The 20,214-nt window shown below is 38.7% G+C and overlaps 1 protein-coding gene across 1 annotated transcript in view; it reads left to right on the top strand.

Moving 5' to 3' along the window:
• Positions 1 to 19,143, top strand: part of LOC108044500 (protein kibra) — a 29,252-nt gene extending 10,109 nt beyond the window's left edge. Inside the window, exons 2-9 of the mRNA XM_017123533.2 lie at positions 13,400 to 13,698; positions 14,145 to 15,774; positions 15,832 to 16,012; positions 16,079 to 16,472; positions 16,528 to 16,839; positions 17,074 to 17,194; positions 17,259 to 17,468; positions 17,527 to 19,143. Of these exons, the coding sequence (XP_016979022.1) occupies positions 13,400 to 13,698; positions 14,145 to 15,774; positions 15,832 to 16,012; positions 16,079 to 16,472; positions 16,528 to 16,839; positions 17,074 to 17,194; positions 17,259 to 17,468; positions 17,527 to 17,941 (3,562 nt within the window). The 3' untranslated portion in view covers positions 17,942 to 19,143. The remainder of the gene's footprint in view (positions 1 to 13,399; positions 13,699 to 14,144; positions 15,775 to 15,831; positions 16,013 to 16,078; positions 16,473 to 16,527; positions 16,840 to 17,073; positions 17,195 to 17,258; positions 17,469 to 17,526) is intronic.
• Positions 19,144 to 20,214: the final 1,071 nt, after the last annotated feature.

Genomic DNA, 20,214 nt, shown 5'->3' with positions numbered 1-20,214 from the left:
CAATCACATTCTGACGCCGCTCGTAGGAATGTGCACGAAAAAGGCATATATTTTGTGCAAATCTCATTTTCCCCGTTTTCTGTGTGTGGAAACATACGAGGAATCTTTGTCACACGCCCATCTCTAGTTTGCGATACTACTGATGCAAGTACTTGGCACATAGGATGCACATTGCACATGGAATATGGCCTGGCCAACAGAAACCGGCTCAGAGAGCGGGATAACGCGATTTCAGGCACTGGCAGAGCGAGCAAGAGGGTTAAAAATGTTGATAAAACTGCTTAAATGCGCAAAGCTGACATTCATGTCAAAGCAACTGACTTCGCCTCCTGCTCTCGCATCTTGCATCGCCTGCCCCGGCAAAATATGTACATAAATAAGAACATTTTTATGGGCTGCATGTTGCGGCCTGGCTGCAACAGCAACAGCACAGCAGCAGCAAATGTTGCCAAGCGCTTGGAATGTTTGCCAAATACAAAAAGCAGGGCGTAGCTTACATAGATACATACGTACACACAAAAAAAAATTGAACTTTTATTTATATTTAATATTTACCCTTATCAATGAAATAGAAAGTTTCTTTAAATGTCTTATATGTTTTCAACTCGGAGCGCGCTACCAACTAAACTTAAAATTAAAAACTTTACAATGTTTTTACTCTAGAATTACCACAAAAAAAAATAAGTTGTAGTTATGGAATCAGATTTGTTTTATTTGTCATAATACAAATTTTAAATACCATATCTCTTAGTTAGCACCCTTTAATTGCATTTTAATTGTAAAACATGTAATTTATTATTAATGTATTTATTTTGGTTGATTTGGATACACTTTTACATAGGGACAATAAAAAAAATTAGTTTAGTTGCAAAAAAAAAATTAATTTAATAAAAAACATTTGTGTCTATTGCAGTGTACGCATGTAATGCTTTGATACATACATTCGTGGTAGCTTTGGCATTTAAGGCAATGCGCGCATTGCTTTAATAAATGCATGCACACTCAAACACACAAACACAAGCAAATTGCATTCAATTGGTGCCGCTGCCGCTGTTGTGAGTTCACAGCAACTTTGAAATATTTTCCAACAGCAACAACTATCGCTGCAGTTGCTGTTGTTGCCGTTGTCGTCGTCGTCGTCAGCCTATTTCCAAACACAAAATGCATTTACTTTACCGCGCTCTGGCATTCCCAACCCAACGCCCCCTCGTCCGCCCCTCCGCCCGCCCATTTCGATCGTTCGTTCAACTAGCGACTGCGACTGCAACGACAACATTGCTGCATAGTTTGTTGCCGCTGTTGTTGTAATTGCAGTGGACAAAAATTATATATATTAACATAATTTTTAGTCATTTACAATATTTTTAAATGATTAAAATTTTTTTGTAAACAAAACTAGATTTTAAATTAAAAACTTATTTTTAAAAGTAAAGATATTACTTATTAAATTTTTTATTTTGTTTCTTTTAAAATTAATGTTGATCAATATAGTGCAAATTAGCTAAAGCAAATCAATCTTAAAAACAATAAATTTTCTGTGTGCTGTTTTGTTTGCCGTGGAAATTATAAGATCAATATTTAATGTTTATATGTTTACATCTTGCTTTATTTATTGCCTTGGAAAAAAAGCATAAATCATTTGAATTGTTTTAATTGAAATTTTTGCCTTTCAAAATAAACCCATTAACCTTTCGATAATATCATAATATTTTCTGTGTATTTGAGGATAAGATACTTTTTATCTGTTCAACAAAAAAGGATTATTCTTTGTCAAGTTGATTGTAAGTTGATTGTTTTTTCCAGTGCAATGTTGCTATTGCTGCGATTGTTGTTGTTGCTGGGCTTGCCCCCAGCACAGCTCCCTTGCTCTCTCTCTCTCGCAGCGATCACAACCATCTTGTGTTGTTGGTATTTTTTCATGTTCTGCTTTCCGTGCTCCTTCGCACACATTGCTGTTGCTCTCTCGTTGTGTTGTTGTTGGTGTTTCATAGCGTAAATAGCAAAGTTGCCCGTACAATTTTAGAAGAACTTGTCAAAACCGCATTCCTGAGCCGCATCTATCTTGCTCGCACTTAGTTGCTCTCCCTCTATCTCATTCCCTCATTGCTGGAGGCAATAGCAACATCGCAGCAGCAACAACAACAACCATTGCAACTGCAACGAGTTATTTATGCATGTTTGTTTATTTGTTTGCCTCGCAGTAAATGATCACATACACGCATTCCTAGATACACACATTCGCATGGGCTTATGCGTGTGTGTGTGGCTGCGCATCTGCTGCCGCTAATAAATATTTTGTACGATTTGTATTTGTCGCTGCCAAGAACAACAAGAATATCTAAATTGGCTTATATAATGCCAACTGGCAACACAACGCTCATATATACACCGCATTTTTTCGTGTTTTCCTTATTGGACTCGAAACACGCGCCAGAATTTGATAAGTATCTTTTAATAACATTATGCAAATGTATCTAAAAGATAACCAAAACTTGTTGGCAGCTGTAAAATGTTATTTTATTTTCGTTATTTTGGCTGTAAAGTAAACAAAGCTTGAAACCGAAACATTTTACTCGATTAATTATTTTGTATAGTAAAATCCTAAAAAACAACTGTTTTAAAATATTTAAATAAATTCAGGAAAGTTTAAGGCCAACAAATATTCTCCACTTTTTAAACAGTCCACTATTTTTTTTCGTTTCACTTATCTTTATGAGTCGACCCTGACCGCCATATTTTTGTACACGGCAACATTAGAACGCAAAACCGCCAAACGACCCACAAAAAAAATACGAAAAATTCTTTAATCAATAAAAGCCAATCGGTTATGGCCAGCCGCTGCCCAAAGCAGCAACAAACAGACTAAAATTCCATGGTATGCCACGAGCGCTTACCATAAAATTGGAAATCTTTCAAGTTCTGGCCATCGGACCGCCGATGTGTCGGTTTTCGGTGAATATCTGTGTGCGAGATAAACAAACAAACCGAAAAATGCCAGAAAAAGATATCTTGGAATTTTGTTTCGTTTCGTTTCGAACGGATTTATATAGAAATTATTGTTATGGCACATTAAGAAGAAATATGAAGAGGCAAGACGTAAAGAAGAAGAAGGTGCATACATAATTTATTTAATGGCCCGGCGTCAAAAATAACAGCGAACAACAAATTTGGCTACATTTTTGCATACTCCAACAATAAAGACGAAAACAAAATCTTAAACAAAAGCATATTTATTTATAAAACAAAAGGTAAAATAAGACGACAAAAAAAGAAGGCAGTAAAAATAAATACGGCAAATAACAGAAATGTTAATTGGCCCATTTGACATGCGGCATTTTTTCGCCTTCCCTGCATTCCATCTCTTTCGGGCCAGCTTTCATTCTGCTTATTATTATTTGTAGACACGTTGAAAAGTATTTTCATGTTGCTGCTGTTGTTGTTGCCGAATGGCATGTAAAGCGAAAACAAAACCGAAAAGAAATAATAAATAAATATTTGAAATAATTTTGGCCATGATGTGAATTCCCAAACTGTCTGACAAAACCAACAAAATATATTTATAAATATATTTCCTCTGAGTTTTGTTCGTGCAAGGAATTGCCAAAGTGTCTGCGAAAAGCAAATTGAATTCGCAAATGAAAATTCGAATAGGTGAAACTTTTTTCGAACCTATTTGTTTATAATTAGGTATGAAACACTCTCCTTAATCCATAATAATTCGATGCAGAAGGTAAATTTGTTGATCTTGGCAAGCCTTTTGCTTCCAAAACTTTTCCACGGAAATATTTGAATTTAGTTCATAAATTTCATACAAAAAATCTTTAAATAAATGTCCATTGAGTCCAATGTGTGAATCGCCAAAGTGTCTGTCAAAAGCAAACCGAATTTTGAGTGAAAAGTCTCTGGGGTTATTATATCAAATTGGTTTTATTTAGCTTGTTTGCATATTTCTTTGAGGTTAAATTTTAGCTTAAAATGTTTTAAATATTAAAAAAATATTTTTTTCAAATTCCACTCAAAACCATGTAAAATTTTTGTTTAAAAGAAACAATTTGTCCAAAAACATGAACTTTTTTTTGTCAATACACAAATTGAAATGCATACTTTTTGATCTTGACAAGCTTTTTTCTCAGCTTATGAAAGTTTAGAAATTCTGAAAACATTCCCTCAAGCGAAGATTATTTAAAAATCGCATAACTGCGTTGAAATCCCATTATGAAATATTCATATTTATCCATAAAATGAAACGCCATTTACTTGAGCTCACCATGCTTATTCCTTTGTTGATTGCGCTCCCACAATTAAAGGGTCTTCCACCCATTACTATTTTTACCATGGAAATGTACGAAATTCCCATCAAAACCCCCCATCCCAGATCCAGATTGGTATGTACATAAGTGCATGTGCTTATGCATATGTACCCGATGTCGAATATATATTCCCAGTATTCTGGGTTCAATTCGCACACACACGACCCCATGTCTGGAATGCGGCCCCAACACAATGGAATGGCATGGTATCGTACGGAATGGAATGAAATGAAATGGGGGAACCTCCCCTGCTCTGCTGCAGTATTGCAGGCTAAATTCTATCAGATACGATACTCAGGAATATGACGATCGGGCGAATATAATTTCGAGGCGGAGACGTTGACGTCGTTCAGCTTGCGATTTGCGTTCGCGTTCGCATTCACGTTTTGCACTCGGATTTTTCGCCTTATGATTTCAATATATTCAATATGTATTTGTGTACGATCTGTATAATACAATTGGGTTCAAAATAATAGTAATTATTGTGTAAAAAGCTTACATAATTCATTTGAATTACACGTTAATTAATTTAAAGTTTTAAAGTTTATTGATGATAACATTTTTATGTAATTTATAAAATAAAAAAATAAACATAATATGCACTTACATGATTTCACCAACTAAGTAATGGTCATGGAAATTAAAAAAGAAAATTCCCAATAGAAAAGATTATAATTTTGAGCTTAGCTGTAATATATGTGTGTATATGGGTACAGACATATGCGATCTCGCCTCGCTTGGCGCACAGTCGCTTGGTTGCTCTGGTATGTGAAGGTCGCAACAGTTGTTTTGTTAATGACAGAGTACAACCACGATCGAGGGGGCCAACAACTACTACTCACACATAAAAATAACAAACACGAGATGGCTTACGGCTATTAGCCAAGTAAACTTACACTTAACTTTGCAGTTGCATTAGTCTTCAGATAAAAAAGAAGAGAACCAAAAACAAAGGGGCACAAAAGTATCTCCATCTTGAGGTTCTTGGCCATGCATCTACTTCAACGATTCCCGGAACCGACTAATGTCACGCCAAGAAAAATGCACAGGTGGACACTTTGAAGTCTGAAAAGTTTACCAAAAAAAGAAATGCAAAACAAAAGCCAGAAACTAAAGCAAAACAAACTTTGTATTTGTTCTTGACGCTGCCAAGGTTTCCAACACACACTCAAAATTAGTTGGAATTTTCGTGAACATATAAGTTAGGATCGGTTGGAAACATTTTGGCATGTTCCATGTGGGCGACAGAAATGTTTCCGAGTTGTCGTGTCGAATTTAAATCTTTTATAATGCGCATACCAAGAATTTTTTTGACGTATTGAATACCGTTTGCATATTTCTCAAAAACCACACAAAAAAATTCGAAATGTTTTTAGACCAAAAATGTTACAAAATAGGCTCTCCAAAATATAACGTATTAGGTAATTTAGCTGATTAAAACCAAATTATGGGGTGATTTTGTTACTAACATATTTCATTCATTGAAATCTGAATCACCACTCAATTTAATAACAACACACCTTTTGATAACTGATTTAATCTTTTTCTAGGCGGTCAATAAATACACCTTAATGGAAAAGTTTAATCTACATAATTGAAATAAAAAATATTTTTAAAGTAATAAATTTGAGCTCGATAATTAGCCTCTTTTGATAAATGATTTGATCACTTATTAGCTATATATTTGTTTACAAAAATATTATGTAAGTCAAGATAAAAAATTAAGGTTTGTGGGTTTCTATAGTAAATCAAATTTATTGTTTGTTTTTTTGAATTCAAACAGGTTTATAATGTCGATGAAAAACTTAAGATACATTTCTGAAAGATACATTTTGCATGCAAGAGATCATCAATCAACTTTGCCCCTTTTAAATGATGCATTCGAAAAATTCTCTGAATTTTCTGACTGCCATTTAGCTTTCGAGTTTTGGCAATTACAGTGACCGCAAATAATATGCGGACCCCGCACAATCACAGACGCAAACGCAAACGCCCGTCAACAGGTCATTAAAAATCATAAATTTCAATTTAAGTTTATTTTGCTTTGGCTTTGGATTTTTGATTTTGCCATGAGCGGCCAAGTGGGCGCTCTTTGCATACATTTACTTGGTTGTCTGTTTGTTTATGTCCATGTATAAATTCTATGAATTTTTTAATAGTTAATTTGTATGCAGTCGGCGTGCTCATGGCGCAAAAATTTATTTCAATTGTTCACTTTGGAATTTATGGCAGACATTTTGTGATTTCGAAATGTGAAAGACGAAGAGCCGAGCCAACCAAAAGTTTTTGAGACCATTGAAGATGTATAAGTTGTTCTGGGCCGTCATGTTTTTCGGTGTGACTAATGTGAGATCGGCCCACGCAACTCGTATCGAATGGGTCCCTGAGGTCTGAAGTCTCCGGATTCCGAGGTCCGTAATTGACACCCACTTGCCGAGCCGAGTGGGTTGAAAGATATGTGGGGTAAAAGCCCCGAAATCCGGGCATCCCATTGGCTAGATTGTAAAACACTTTCCTAGATAGGCCGTCCCAAAAAAAAAATAGAAAACAGAAACCTTCGTATTATCTTGGTCCAACGCATGCGCAGTTCATTGACTTTTCCTCTCTTTTTTTGTGGGTGGGGGCTTGAAAATATTTTAAATATTCATAGAGACGGGTCGTAAAATGCATTTGATAAGCTTCACACAAGTTGGGGACGGGCATTAAAGTGGTTTCCGCTTTTTATCGCGGCGGAAGGAAGTGGAAGTGTGAGATAGACGAGATGCGAACAGGAAATGCAGCTAATATACACCACTTTTCCACAAGTCCGAGCGGGAAAAAACTCCAGTGCGAACAGCATTTGGAATCTGGTTAAGTGGGAAGGCAACACACGGCAACAGCAACACAAAAAGCAAAAACGACAACGGCAACGAACCGCGATAAGATAAAACGACGTACGACCTTTATAGCGTAATTTGATTAAGCTCGAAAATATTTGTGAACGCCCGACGCTGACAGATAATGAAACCCACCCGACGTCGTCGCCAGAAGCAGGGCAAATAATTTTACAGCAAATAATGTGAGCGATTATAATTAAACATTGTTTTCCACAATGAATCTTTTCTGAAGCATCTGTGAGATAGCAATCATGAGTTTTGATTTGCTGTGTGTTGCACCTTAGACTATAAATAGGTACAAGTTACACATATTTTCTTTTTGGGTAATCAGTTCGTATCTAAAGTTTGGCTTTTATATAAGAAAACGGGGTGTAATCTTGAGAAAGATAAGGAGTGAAATTTATGGATATACCTTCTTACACGCCCACTTAAAGCTACAAACTCTAAAAGCACTATTATGATATCAGAAATCTTCTGTTTTTTAGAACTTGTTTTTATGAAAAAATTTCATCTAATAAAGTTTGTTTTACGAATAAATAACTGACCTTTGATAATAAAATCATCTCTATAATTGGTGCATTAACTTCAAGCACTTAAAATATAGGTTTTAAACTTTTTAATTTATTTGCCTAATTATTCAGTTTGATAACGATCTTTTAATGTGCTTTACATAGTTTAACTTTGTTTATGAATTACCGGATGCTGAATCAGCCAATTATTATTCTCAAGCAGTTTGCTTTATACTTTTCATTAAATTGCCTGAGCCCATAAGATACTTCCTTCATTATATAACTGACCTTCGATAATAAAATCATCTCGATAATTGATGTATTCAATAATCCACGGCATTCGATTACGGGCATTGTTCAATAAATTATATTATTTAACTTATAAGCTCTCACATATTCGTGTTATATGATTATAAACTAAGCTGACCAGGGTTAGTTTACTAATAAGTTCGTTCATTTTTAAGTGACCTACGCTAACTGATTTTTACGAGAAGTATATTTGTCGGCTTTATCATTCGTTGAATCACAAACCATATACCTTTGGTTCTCAAACGCACAGTACACTGGCCATAAAACTATTTCACAACCGGCCGCAACGGTGGTTTTGGTTCCTCATTCCTCAAACTATAACCCACAATAAAAAACGTACACATATTATTTCTGAGATAGGTATGTCAAGGTGATGTTTGCCCCGCTGGGGGCTGCCCGATCAAATTAGGTTATAACGTGGAGATTATATGATTCTTGCATACATCAACTTGACATTAATTTCACAAACCACTTTGAGCTCGAATATAAACCGGAACACTTGCGGCTCCACTTGCGTGTTCGATGTCTCAGTTCCGCCAAAGCGAAATAATTGAAATAGAGTAAATCCGACTACGGTGCTACGTGACTCGCTTGCGAAGTGGTCGAGCTGGGCCTATTTTTTGTTCGTTCGCCTAATATTATGCTTATTTCGGACATGATCATTTATATCATGGCGTTCGGGACTGGCTTGATTGACGCAGGCCTCGATTTGAATTGCTAAATGATCTCGTCGGCTCCCAATGAATGGCCGGCTAATTTGTGAGATTCTCCCCAAAGTGAATTCATTAAAAACTATTTTTAAAGGAATCAATTTGAAAAAGAATTTTAATTGACGGTGTTTTTGATTCGACCGAGTGGGTATAAATTGTGCGATACATTGTATTCAAGAATTTCAATAAGGAACTTGGATTGCGAGCTTAAACATAGAGATAAGAACCAAACCCATTAAGGTAAAAATATTGGGAGGATGGGGGTCATTAAAGATTAAAGTAATTGGAATAAAATGGTATACATACTTAAGATAGCCTTAAACAGAATAGATAGAATTTTAATACCGAACTTGGACTGCGAACTTAAAAGCAGAGATAAGGACTACAACTGGTTTAGAGGCTTAAAGCTTTTGGAGTACCATTAAAAGTTTTTGCAGATTAAAGTATGTGACCAACCGGTACAGTAATTTCAAAGCACTTTATTAGGTAAAAATCTTGCAATATAACATTTTTGATTTGCTGTTTATTGGTCATCAAATGGTCGACTCCGTAGACCATTTCTTACTGGTTATGGCCGCGAATTAGCATAAAACTCGACGTGAACAGTTAAATAATATGGTTGATGAGTGATTTTAAGTGTGTGTATGTTGTGTGTGTGCAGTTAGCTTAAGTGCTGCCTAATGACAACTTCGCTGGCCGCTCGCCATAGCCATCGCCATCGTCTTCGTTGTGGTTTTTATTTTATTTTTATTTTCCCCTCGACTGCCATGCCATGCCCATGTTTCACTCATATTGTGACAACAAAATTCATGCTGAAATATTTTTGGACTGAAACTTGTTTTTCCTCATTTTTTTCCCCACCCCTTTGTTTTATTTTTTTTTAAGCGCGAATTTATTACAGCGCTTGGTCGACGCTGCGTCGCCGCGCCATAAATATTTTGTTTACAATATAATTTAATTTATGCAGATTTCTTGTCCGCTCTTTCAGCGGACACGTTTGTGTGCGCCCACAGCGGCGGTCAAAATAATATGTCCTTTCTTCAATTTTAAAAATGTTATCTCCACTAAATTTTTGACTCATTTGCTTATTAATACAACGCTGTTTTATAATCAAAACTATCTCCAAATATTCTCTACTTTACATTTTGATGATTTGAAAAGTATCTCTTTCAACATTATAATATAACATATAAATCTTTGTGCTCAAATTTTGACCGAAATTGTGTGTACATGCCGTACATGCATATCAAACTGATAGTTACATTTAATTTGGTCTGAAGTCAGTTTTTGAGTTAACTGCTTTAAAGGCCAACAAGTCGTTAGTTGCTCGTTAGCTGAGTGGCAGCCTTTTCGCCTGCTGCCTTCCTCGTTTTAGCCAGCATCTGCAAAAGTGCCAATGAAGCCCTATTACTTGGTAACCTGCGCCACGCCCACTCGCCTTGCTTCTCATTGATTTTTTTCCGTTCGATTTACGGGAGGTGCCGGTGGTTGTCGTGGTGAGGCCATCGATGGTGCCGATGTCTCTGAGGTCAAGCGCTAATGGAAAGCCCATTAAAATTTGCATTCGATTTTCTTATTGAGTTAATTAAAGGCCCATAAAAACGGCAGCCGTTTTCCGAATTTAATTGCCTCTCACTCTCACACAACCGCACTTGACACCTGTCTTCTGAAAGGGGAGCTTCTGATGAAATGACAGGGTAAGCCGTTCTCAAAGGTTCGGGGAATTTTATGTTTCTCAATGAATAGAGTTTCCTTGGGATTTATTTAGAGCGACGGTAATTTTATCTGTTGCAGGGGATTTGCATTTCATTCATAAGACTTTTAGTTATTGAACATTTTTAAAGATAAAGAAAGAGCAAGTCTATTAGAGAAAGCACCTTTTATTTGACCAACTAAATATATTATATATTTATAAAATACATAAAAATTAAAAATCACCCAAAAATGTAACCTTACTTAAATATTGCAATTTCCTCATCTGTCTTAAATACTTAAATTATGGTGAAATGTATGGTTACTTATTCAACAAAGTTCAAAATATAATTAAACTATGCCATTTACTAAACTTGGCTTAAAAAGGGCAAGAAAAACAAAAAATTTTCTAAAAAATAGGTACAAAATTTGTGGATTTTTAATTATGAAACCGTTGTGTTGTTGACAACGACGGGCCACAATCCACGACGACATCAAATCAACGTCGTCAAGTCAAAGTCATGTATTTTTCGCTGGCGATTGTCTTTGGCGATCGTGAGATCGGTTTGTGTGTCAAATGTGGAGCTTTGGACCCGAGTACCGAGAGACTGGCACATGTCTCCGGCTGCATTTGTGTATCAGTTTATTTATTCATGTTTGGTATCTATATTTTATTTTTTCTACCCACTATTCAGTATGTTTTTGTGTCACTTTTCTTTTGTTTTTCTTTTGTGCTTCGAGTGCAAAGTGGATGAACCTTGTTCCGTTTATTAAAGGCGTGCGTTTAATTCAATCAACTGCAATAAATGTACAGGCGTGCATAGATGTGTATATACTATATCAATAATAAGTTATCGCCAATGACTCTTAAATATTAATGGGAGTCCCTGCCCAAGTGCACGTTCACACGAGAGTTTCACCTTTAAAAGAATACCCTCAAAAAAGGTATTATAGAATTTTGAACTTGCATGAAATATGTAAATTTATCTTCAATTAAGCTATATTGGCAAGATCTCGTTTTGTCAAACATTCTTATATATTAAATCAAATATACGTGACTACTTGATTTCCTATTTGATATGCAACTTTGATATTTACTTGGTATAAATTTTCTAAATAAGATAAAAAACTATAATAAAACAATTGGATTGATACTTGTTATTTCCTGTTAAAAACAGTAGGGTACTTCCAAATCCATAATTATATTCAGTCGTCATAGATGGCAATCTTAAATAATCAATCTATTATCTGGGGATTTTGAGGATGTTTGTTCAATAAATCATGCCAAATATAACCGCAGATTAACGAGTGTAAAGATAATGGAGTGTTTAAACTTATTTTATAGGCGTGTTTCACCCTTAATTTATGATCCAATGTCTTAAACTTCAAAATCAAAGTCAGATATTTGCAAGAAAATCTATAGTTGAGTATTAGTCAGCGTCCGTCTTCAGTTTGTTTTTGTTTGGATAGCGCGGTATTTCAGTCAATCATAAACAAAATCGATTGTTAGCCGCAGCTGCGCTAATTTTATTTTCAATGGCTGCGTCAACATTCGATTCCAGATAAAACAGCGAGCCGAAAAATATGTCTTAAATCGCAAACAGCAGGCGAAAGGCTCGTGGCCAGATATTCTAAGAAAATGCCAACCGAATCAACTGTCAGACGGACAGACAACTGAGCTGCAATCTGGGTATCTCTAAACAAATATTATATTATTTACAGTGCGGTTCGCAACCATAACCAAATCAATAAAATTAAACAAAACGGTTATTTCGGTCATTTCTTTATCAAATATACCCCATAAATAACCATTTATTATATTTGACAGCTGATTCATTTTAATAGTTAACTCAAATCGAAATGTACAAATAATTTTGTCATCCAATGCGTATACGTAATTCGATTTTTAATAGAAGTTTTAAGTACATGGTAAACAATGACAAGGCCATTGACTTTTAATCAATGGAAAATGGTGTGATATTTTAAGCATATATGTACACGTTATTCATCAATTACCTATGTGTATATGCAATCTTATATTTGTCTCATTAATTCATATATGTAAGTTAAAGAATTTCTTGATTAATAATCCTAGGCGCGTACCTAATTTTGTGTATTCAACGGTATTCACATATTGGCACAAACTGTGTACGATACGCAAATATATGTATGATCTTTGATCACAGTATATCGTTCGTTGAACTGCATGCCATAAACCGATTTACAACGTTGAAACGCACTGCCCCTCAGAGGTATCTATCGCATATGGCGCAAATTTTATTATCTCTTTATATTCTCCGGGAGCTTCTTTAATGGCTGTGCGAATTCCAAAGCAATGATTAATTAACATTATGCCGAAGCCTTAATGAAAAACGCAAATACCATACATATGTACATACATATATGTATACGCAATTGAGGAGACACATCGGCATGGATATATGGACAAATGCGTGTGCGTATGTTTCAACAATCAATCCATGGCGATTAACAATTATCGTTGGAATGCGAAAATGTTGTTGCCTGATATTGAAATTGTGTTTCGCAAACAAACAAAAGGAAGACATTGTCATCGTCATCAGTTGGGGTTTTTGGTTTGGGCCATCTTTGCGCTTTTTGTTTTGTTTTCTTGCCGCACTATGCGAATATGGCCTCGATAAGATTAGACGCGAGCGGCATTTGGAGACAGCAAACAGAGCGCAGACATTCCGCCGCATGGCTGCGGTAAAGATTGGTATTTCTGCGACACTCTTAGCCGTCTTAGACATTTACCAACTTTTACCCAAAATGCACACAGGAAATGCCCGCTAATCTTATCGAATTCCAAGCACTAACTGGCGTGGGAACGGATTGAGATACATCTTTTAAATTTGGATATTAAATTTGTATTAGTGTATATTACTTCTTCTTCTTTTAGTGTACCTATACACACATTTATTACTGCAAGCAACTATCTTAACTAACTCATCCCCTTTTTATTTATCTTATTACAGCTACACAAAGCCACAGACATTCGAGGATTGCGTGGGCGATGAATTGCCCATGGGCTGGGAGGAATCGTATGATCCCAATATCGGACCATACTATATCAATCACCTGGCGCAGAGCACCCAGCTGGAGGATCCTCGCAAGGAGTGGAAAAGTGTCCAGGAGCAGATGCTGAGCGATTATCTGTCGGCGGCGCAGGATCAGTTGGAGAACAAGCGGGAAATGTTCGATGTCAAGCAGCAGCGACTTATTTGGGCCCAGGAGGAGTATAATCACCTCAAATTGGCAGCCAGTCGAAGCAGCCGTAAGTATCTGTTTTGGGCCAATATGATAGCACATCTCTGAAATCGATAAATAAATATTAGATTCATTAATATGAAATCTACGTATCAAACTAATTTTTCTACGCAATAAATAATGATCCTATAACTCTCTTCTATTAAATCAGATAAAGAACAAATATTTTTAAGAACTTATAATCTATCAAGATATAGTTTTTAATTAACCCGAATTTTTTACGACTACCAATTCTAGGTTTTCATTATCGTTTTTGCCTTTGCAAATTTTTATTGAGTATTAATCAATACATACAATCTTCCACCGAAAAGTAAACATTGTTATGAGGGGAATAGTTAAACAGAATTAAGTAGATTGATCTACATATTTACCTTGAAGTGTTATTATTCTGAAAGCTTTAGGTCGGTTAATATACAAACACAGTTAAATTAAAATGGCCTTTTTCCTTTCCAGTGTGCTCTTCGTCCAGTTCAATGAGCCGACACGATCCGGAACTGTTGCGAGCCGACTTAATGTTGGCGAGGGAGCGTGTCCACCAGTTGAAGCAGGAGCTGACCCACATAACCAATGATATATCCTACACGGAGCGCGGCATGAACACGCTGTATTCGGTGGGCGAGAAGATCAATGCCCGGGAGAATGGATGCTATGATATCGCTGAGGTCCAGGCGATTCGCGAGGAGATGCTCAAGGTGCACAAGTCGCTGGTTTCCGGCGAAAAGGTGCGCGAGGAGCTGATGCGCAGTCTGGTGCAGATCAAGAACGAGCTGAGCCGCCAGCAGATTAGCGAGGAGAGCTCGGACCTCGCCTCGCCCTTCGATCGTGTGTGCGTGGCCAGTCAAACTGATCTGTGCGGTTCATCGGGGGACAATCTGAACGGAGGAGCCCGATTCGCCGAGATGGCCAAGACCAAGTTGCAGTACGCCGAGTGGCGCAAGCACATCAAGAAGCTGCAGCAACAGCTGGCCGATCATGTGGAGCGCATTGAGCCCGGCCAACTGGAGTCGGACAAGGATCGCATCCTGCTCATACAGGAGAAGGAGAAGCTGCTGAACGATCTAAACAGCATTTCGCTGAAGTCCCGCAGCGAGGAGGAGAAGCGGGTGATCCAGCAGACCCGCCACAAACTGGAGGAGGACCTGAAAGAGGCCTACGAGGCCAACAACACGTGCGTGGCAAATCGGTTGCGCTTCCATGAGGAGAAGCAGCTGCTGCTGGACAAACTGCAGGAGGCCCTCAAGTCAACCAAGCTGCTGGAGGAGCGACTCAAGTCCTTCTCGTCGGAGAGCACCTTCTCCATCAGCAGCGGCAGTAGTCTGGGCTCCCTGTCCACGGCCAGCAGTAAGAGTGCCTTGAGTTTCACCGACATCTACATCGATCCCTTTGCGGTGGACTCACCCATCGATGTGGTGGATCTGAGGCGACGCTCACAGAGAATGTTCCAGCAGCACCAGCAGCAGCGACTGCATCCCGTTCATCCTGTCCTGCAGCAGCAGCCATCCTCGGAGGTAACGCTCTCGCCTAGAAGCAGCCTGTCCATGGAGACGCCGCCCGCCTCGCCGATGAAGTATAACCCCGGAGCGGATCAGGCACCGCAGGTCCTCAAAGAGGAGCCCACCTATGCGAACGCCTTACCCGCCCCTCCTGCCTACGCAGCCCCGCCCCCAGTTCCAATTTCTGGAGTGAGAGCACGACCCTACGATTTGGACTCCACTGTCCTCGATTGCATGATGCTGGAGGCCAAGCTGCAGAAGCTGAACATGGGAACTCCGCTCAACCTGGCTGCGGCTCCGCTATCTCCCATTTCTGAGAAGCCCTCGCTGCTGGATCTGCCGCAGGACATGCTCAGTCGGTCGTCCTCCACCTCCAATACGCGATCTGTTTCGGCGGCGGTCAGCAATGAATCCGTGGCCGGCGATTCCGGCGTCTTTGAGGCATCGCGAGCTCATCTGCCGCGAAAGGAACTGGCACAAGTCCAGATTGGCCTTAAGTATCTGAAACAGGAAGGAGTACTCGTCGTGTCCTTGGAACGGGCCAACAATCTGCTGTCCCTTTGGACTGCCTCGGCGGACAACTCACAGGTGTAAGTATAGAATAGATATTGCAATTTTATGTATACTCATAATCCATTTCTTGTCAGGTACCTGCGTGCTGCGTTGCTGCCGAATTCGCTAACTTCCATTAGGACCAAGGCGCTAGGTGATTTCCATAAGCCCGTTTTCAATGATACATTCGCAGTGCCCATTACGCTGGACAAGCTGCTAACCAAGAGCCTGCAGGTGACCGTGGTCACCATGACTGGACAAAAGGAGGAGATCATTGTAAGTATATCTCAAATAATGGATTTATTGATTTTGAAAAATAACTAACATGTATTTTTGTTCTAGGGCACTGTGCAAATCAGCATGGCCGAGTTCAACCCAGAAGATTCCACCCTCAAGTGGTACAACGTGCTCAGCTCGAAGTTCATTCCCAGCTTTGAATCCCTGGACATTCCCTCCACCAGCGCCGCAGCAGCGGCAGCCGTCGTTGCTGCCAACAATGCAACGCCCAGTGGCAACAACCGGGAGGAGTCTTCAGACGAGTCCACCATTACCTCCTCCCAGACATCCACACTCACAAGAAACCAAGCACCTTGCATGGAGCTGCAGGAGCAGATTGCCGCCGAGTTGCTGGAATTGGGTCCACTCAATGAGCCGGAGTGCAGCGACGACGATGATGATGAGGAAGAGGACGAGTCGGATGACAAGCAGCTCATCAACGATGTTGGCGTGATGAACTGTAAGTTAAGCAGACTTCAATATTATTTAAATACTTATTTTATTTTAATCAACAGCAAGTGGAATGTTGGACGCCTATCTGGAGAACATGAAGCAGGAGTTTGCCGACAAGGAGACGAACACTGATCGCGCCTTCCTGCCGGAGAAATCCCGTGGCCAATCCCAGTTAATGGACGACAGGCCCGTGAAACGATCCCAGACCTTCACTCCATCCGCGGCCGTCAGCAAGAACCGCTACAACTGCCGTCTAAACCGTAGTGACTCTGACTCCGCGATGCACTGCGGCGTTGCGCCCCACACTTTCCAGCGCGGCGCCGCCGAGCGACGATCCCTGCGCTTCCATACTAAGGCGCCCAAGTCAGTCACAAGTAAGAAACAAATATAACAATATGAAGTCTAAAAATTCACAATATTAAAAGAAGTTTTATAGTTCTTAAATAAGACCGCTTATACAGTTTAATTTTCATTTGATTTCTATCTTTTTGTTTATAAAACAAAAATCGTGTTTTAAAAGCCCTATCGGAGAATTTAAAATATAATATAATCTATATTTTGCATCATTTGAATAACAAATTTTATAATTTCTACTTGATTTTTTCCAGAACTTCACCATACTCACATACCCCGCACCAGTTTGGACTTGGAGCTGGATCTGCAGGCACAACACAGCAAGCTGTATTTCCTCAATGATCAAATCGCCAAGTTGCAGAACCTCAAGGAAGTGTAAGTTAATAATAATACCCTCTACAAAGAACCCGAATTAATTCGTTACATTTGTATTTAACAGTTTGCAAAAGGCCTGCGAAAACAAGGATCCGCTAGTGGCCGCCTGGGCCATTGAGAACGAGGAGTTCCAGCGACTAGTGGCTCGTGCCGATCCTGCCAAATGCCCCGAGGAGCGCCAGCTACAGAAGCTTCTGATGAAAACCGCCAAAGAGATCCACAAGTTGCGGAAGACCAAGGTGCCCAAGGGCTGCCCCGATCTGGTGTCGTTCAAGTAAGTCATTTTTTGATAGAACTTATTGAGTAGCGGTATTAAATGTTTATGTTTACAGAGAGAAGATCACTTTCTTCACACGCAAGGGACTGTCGGTGCCCGAGCTGCCCAGTGAATTTACCTTGTCGGAGGCCAATCCCATCGAAGAGGAGGAGGAGGAGGAAGAAGAGGACGAGGATGAGTTCTACAATTCACCTGAGACGGCAATCGCCATCAATACGGCGCTGGTGGCCAGCAGCAACAGAAACAAGAATCTCAGTGAGCACCACCACAGAGCCGCCAGCGGGGCAGTGCCCAAGATAACAGCACCAGTGGCCACTCCTGCAGTTACTCCAGCTGCCAACCCTGTTGCTACATCCGCTGCCAATTCCGATGCAAAGCCAGCGGATGCTCCTGTTTCACTTGCATCTGCCGATGAAGAGCAACAGCGCTTCGACTACGTTGTGGATCGCAACTATGGCGTGGAGGTGTAGCCCCTTCCTTAACTCCCCGTCTTCGCTGTACATTTTTGTAATTAATTTAGTATTTATTTCCACTAAGCGAAAAGTATTTATGTGTATAAACAACTGATGTAACAAATATCTGTGCCTTATAGAGAACGTGAGAAGAACGACAAGAACCATGCTAGAAATGATATATCTACGCATAGCTATGCACTAGACCTAAGCCCTATACTGTAATTAGATTAGCCAAGTAACTTAGCCCTAACTACACCCATAGTCAGTTGTACAAATTGACCCCCACTGATGACCATATAAGAGCAACTAAGATTTACAAACCACCAACCCGCCCCATTACTATTTGCCCTGCCCCGCCCCAAACACACAAAACAAAAAACAAGGAAAATCAAACAATAACGCGCACATTGTGCGTTCAATGCCTTCAAATTCATATTGAAACCAACTGTAATCTTAAGACTTGAGCAAAATTATACGAATGTTTATGAATATTTTTATACGCATCTAGGAATAGTTATACCGCTTTGATTACCCCAAGCCACATATACACAAAACGTAAAGAGAACGTGAAATATTTATTATATTGATGGATCGATCGATGTAGCGCTCGAATCCAATCGGTTAGGTTAGTTAGCTTGCGTTTTTGTTAAGCTCAAAACGAATTCTTATATTGTAATTTTTTTTATAAAAAAAATCCTATGCAAAAAAAACAAACCACACAAAAAAAGTGAATGTACCATATTAGATAATCGTCACTATGTTAACTATAAGAGCGCCCCTAACCCCCCGACATTGCCACCATTGAAAAGCGCAAACAAAAAATGAAAAAGAAATATGAAATGAAACCTTGTTATGCTTTCCCAAGCGAACCTGTTAAAACTGTTGACTTTGAAACTTTGCCGTGGCGCACTAAGTTCGTATGAAATAAAATGAAATTACCCACAGCTCTAGTTTAGTTTAGGTTTTGCACGTGTGGTTTCCAGACTCTGTGCAAACTTAGCTGTTGTTTATGTTTTCACTAACCAGACCCACACGATCCCATACCCAGCCCTTCCCCACCCCAAAATCTAGCGAGTAGCACGGATAAACTGAATGAGAGTCCCCACACATATTTTTTCTATACCATAGTAATTTTAGTTGTAATAAATTATATGAAAGTGAACCTGTATATTGTAATTGTGCAATAAACAAACAAAAAAATACTGACATAACTGAAATAATTGTGTTTTTATATTGCCGTGAAATTGATAAAGTTGAAGAAAAACAAGAAAGGAAAGCTAACTTCGGGCGGAGCCGAAGTTGATATACCCTTGCAGAATACTCTGTAAATTATATTCTTCAAAATTATTTATATGATGCATTCTTAATACTCATAAAAAATCCCAACTTCCTAACTTTAAAAACACCAAAGTTATAGCATTTCCAATTGTTCAGTTATATGGCAGCTATAAGATATAGTCGGCCGATCCTTATAAACTTTGGTAGGTCGGATTGATTGGCCAAAAATAAAACCCATAGAAAATCCCAACTTCCTAACTTAACAAACACCAAAGTTATGGCATTTCAGATCAATCAGTTATATGGCGGCTATAGGATATAGTCGGCCGATCCTTATGAAATTTGGTAGGTCGGATTGATTGGCCAAATATAAAACCGATAGAAAATCCCAACTTCCTAGCTTTACAAACACCAAACACCAGTTATGGCATTTCCGATCAATCAGTTATATGGCAGCTATAAGATATAGTCGGCCGATCCTTATGAAATTTGGTAGGTCGGATTGATTGGTCAAATATAAAACCCATAGAAAATTCCAACTTCCTAACTTTACAAACACCAAAGTTATGGCATTTCCGATCAATCAGTTATATGGCAGCTATAGGATATAGTCGGCCGATCCCGGCCGTTCCGACATATATACTGCGTGCAAAGGAAAGAAGGCTGTGTGCAAAGTTTCAACTCGATAGCTTTAAAACTGAGAGACTAGCTTGCGTAGAAACAGACAGACGGACAGACGGACATGGCTATATCAACTCAGGAGGTGATCCTGATCACTGCGTTGCACACTTTTGACCAAAATTATAATACCCTCTGCAAGGGTATAAAAACAACTTATGTCAAATATTTTAATATATGACTGAAAAATTCTTTTAAATGTAAATGAATACATACATTATATTTTATTTTAAAAACTAATTCCCATATCTGTAGTTTTTTATACAACATTTTTTTACAGATTTTGTTGTCGTACTTTCTGCTATAAAATCATTTTAAAAACTAACTAAATA

This window comes from Drosophila rhopaloa, unplaced genomic scaffold, assembly GCF_018152115.1.
Source record: "Drosophila rhopaloa isolate 14029-0021.01 unplaced genomic scaffold, ASM1815211v1 contig_178, whole genome shotgun sequence".
Lineage (NCBI taxonomy): Eukaryota > Metazoa > Arthropoda > Insecta > Diptera > Drosophilidae > Drosophila > Drosophila rhopaloa.
This window is presented reverse-complemented; position numbering and strand designations above follow the sequence as displayed.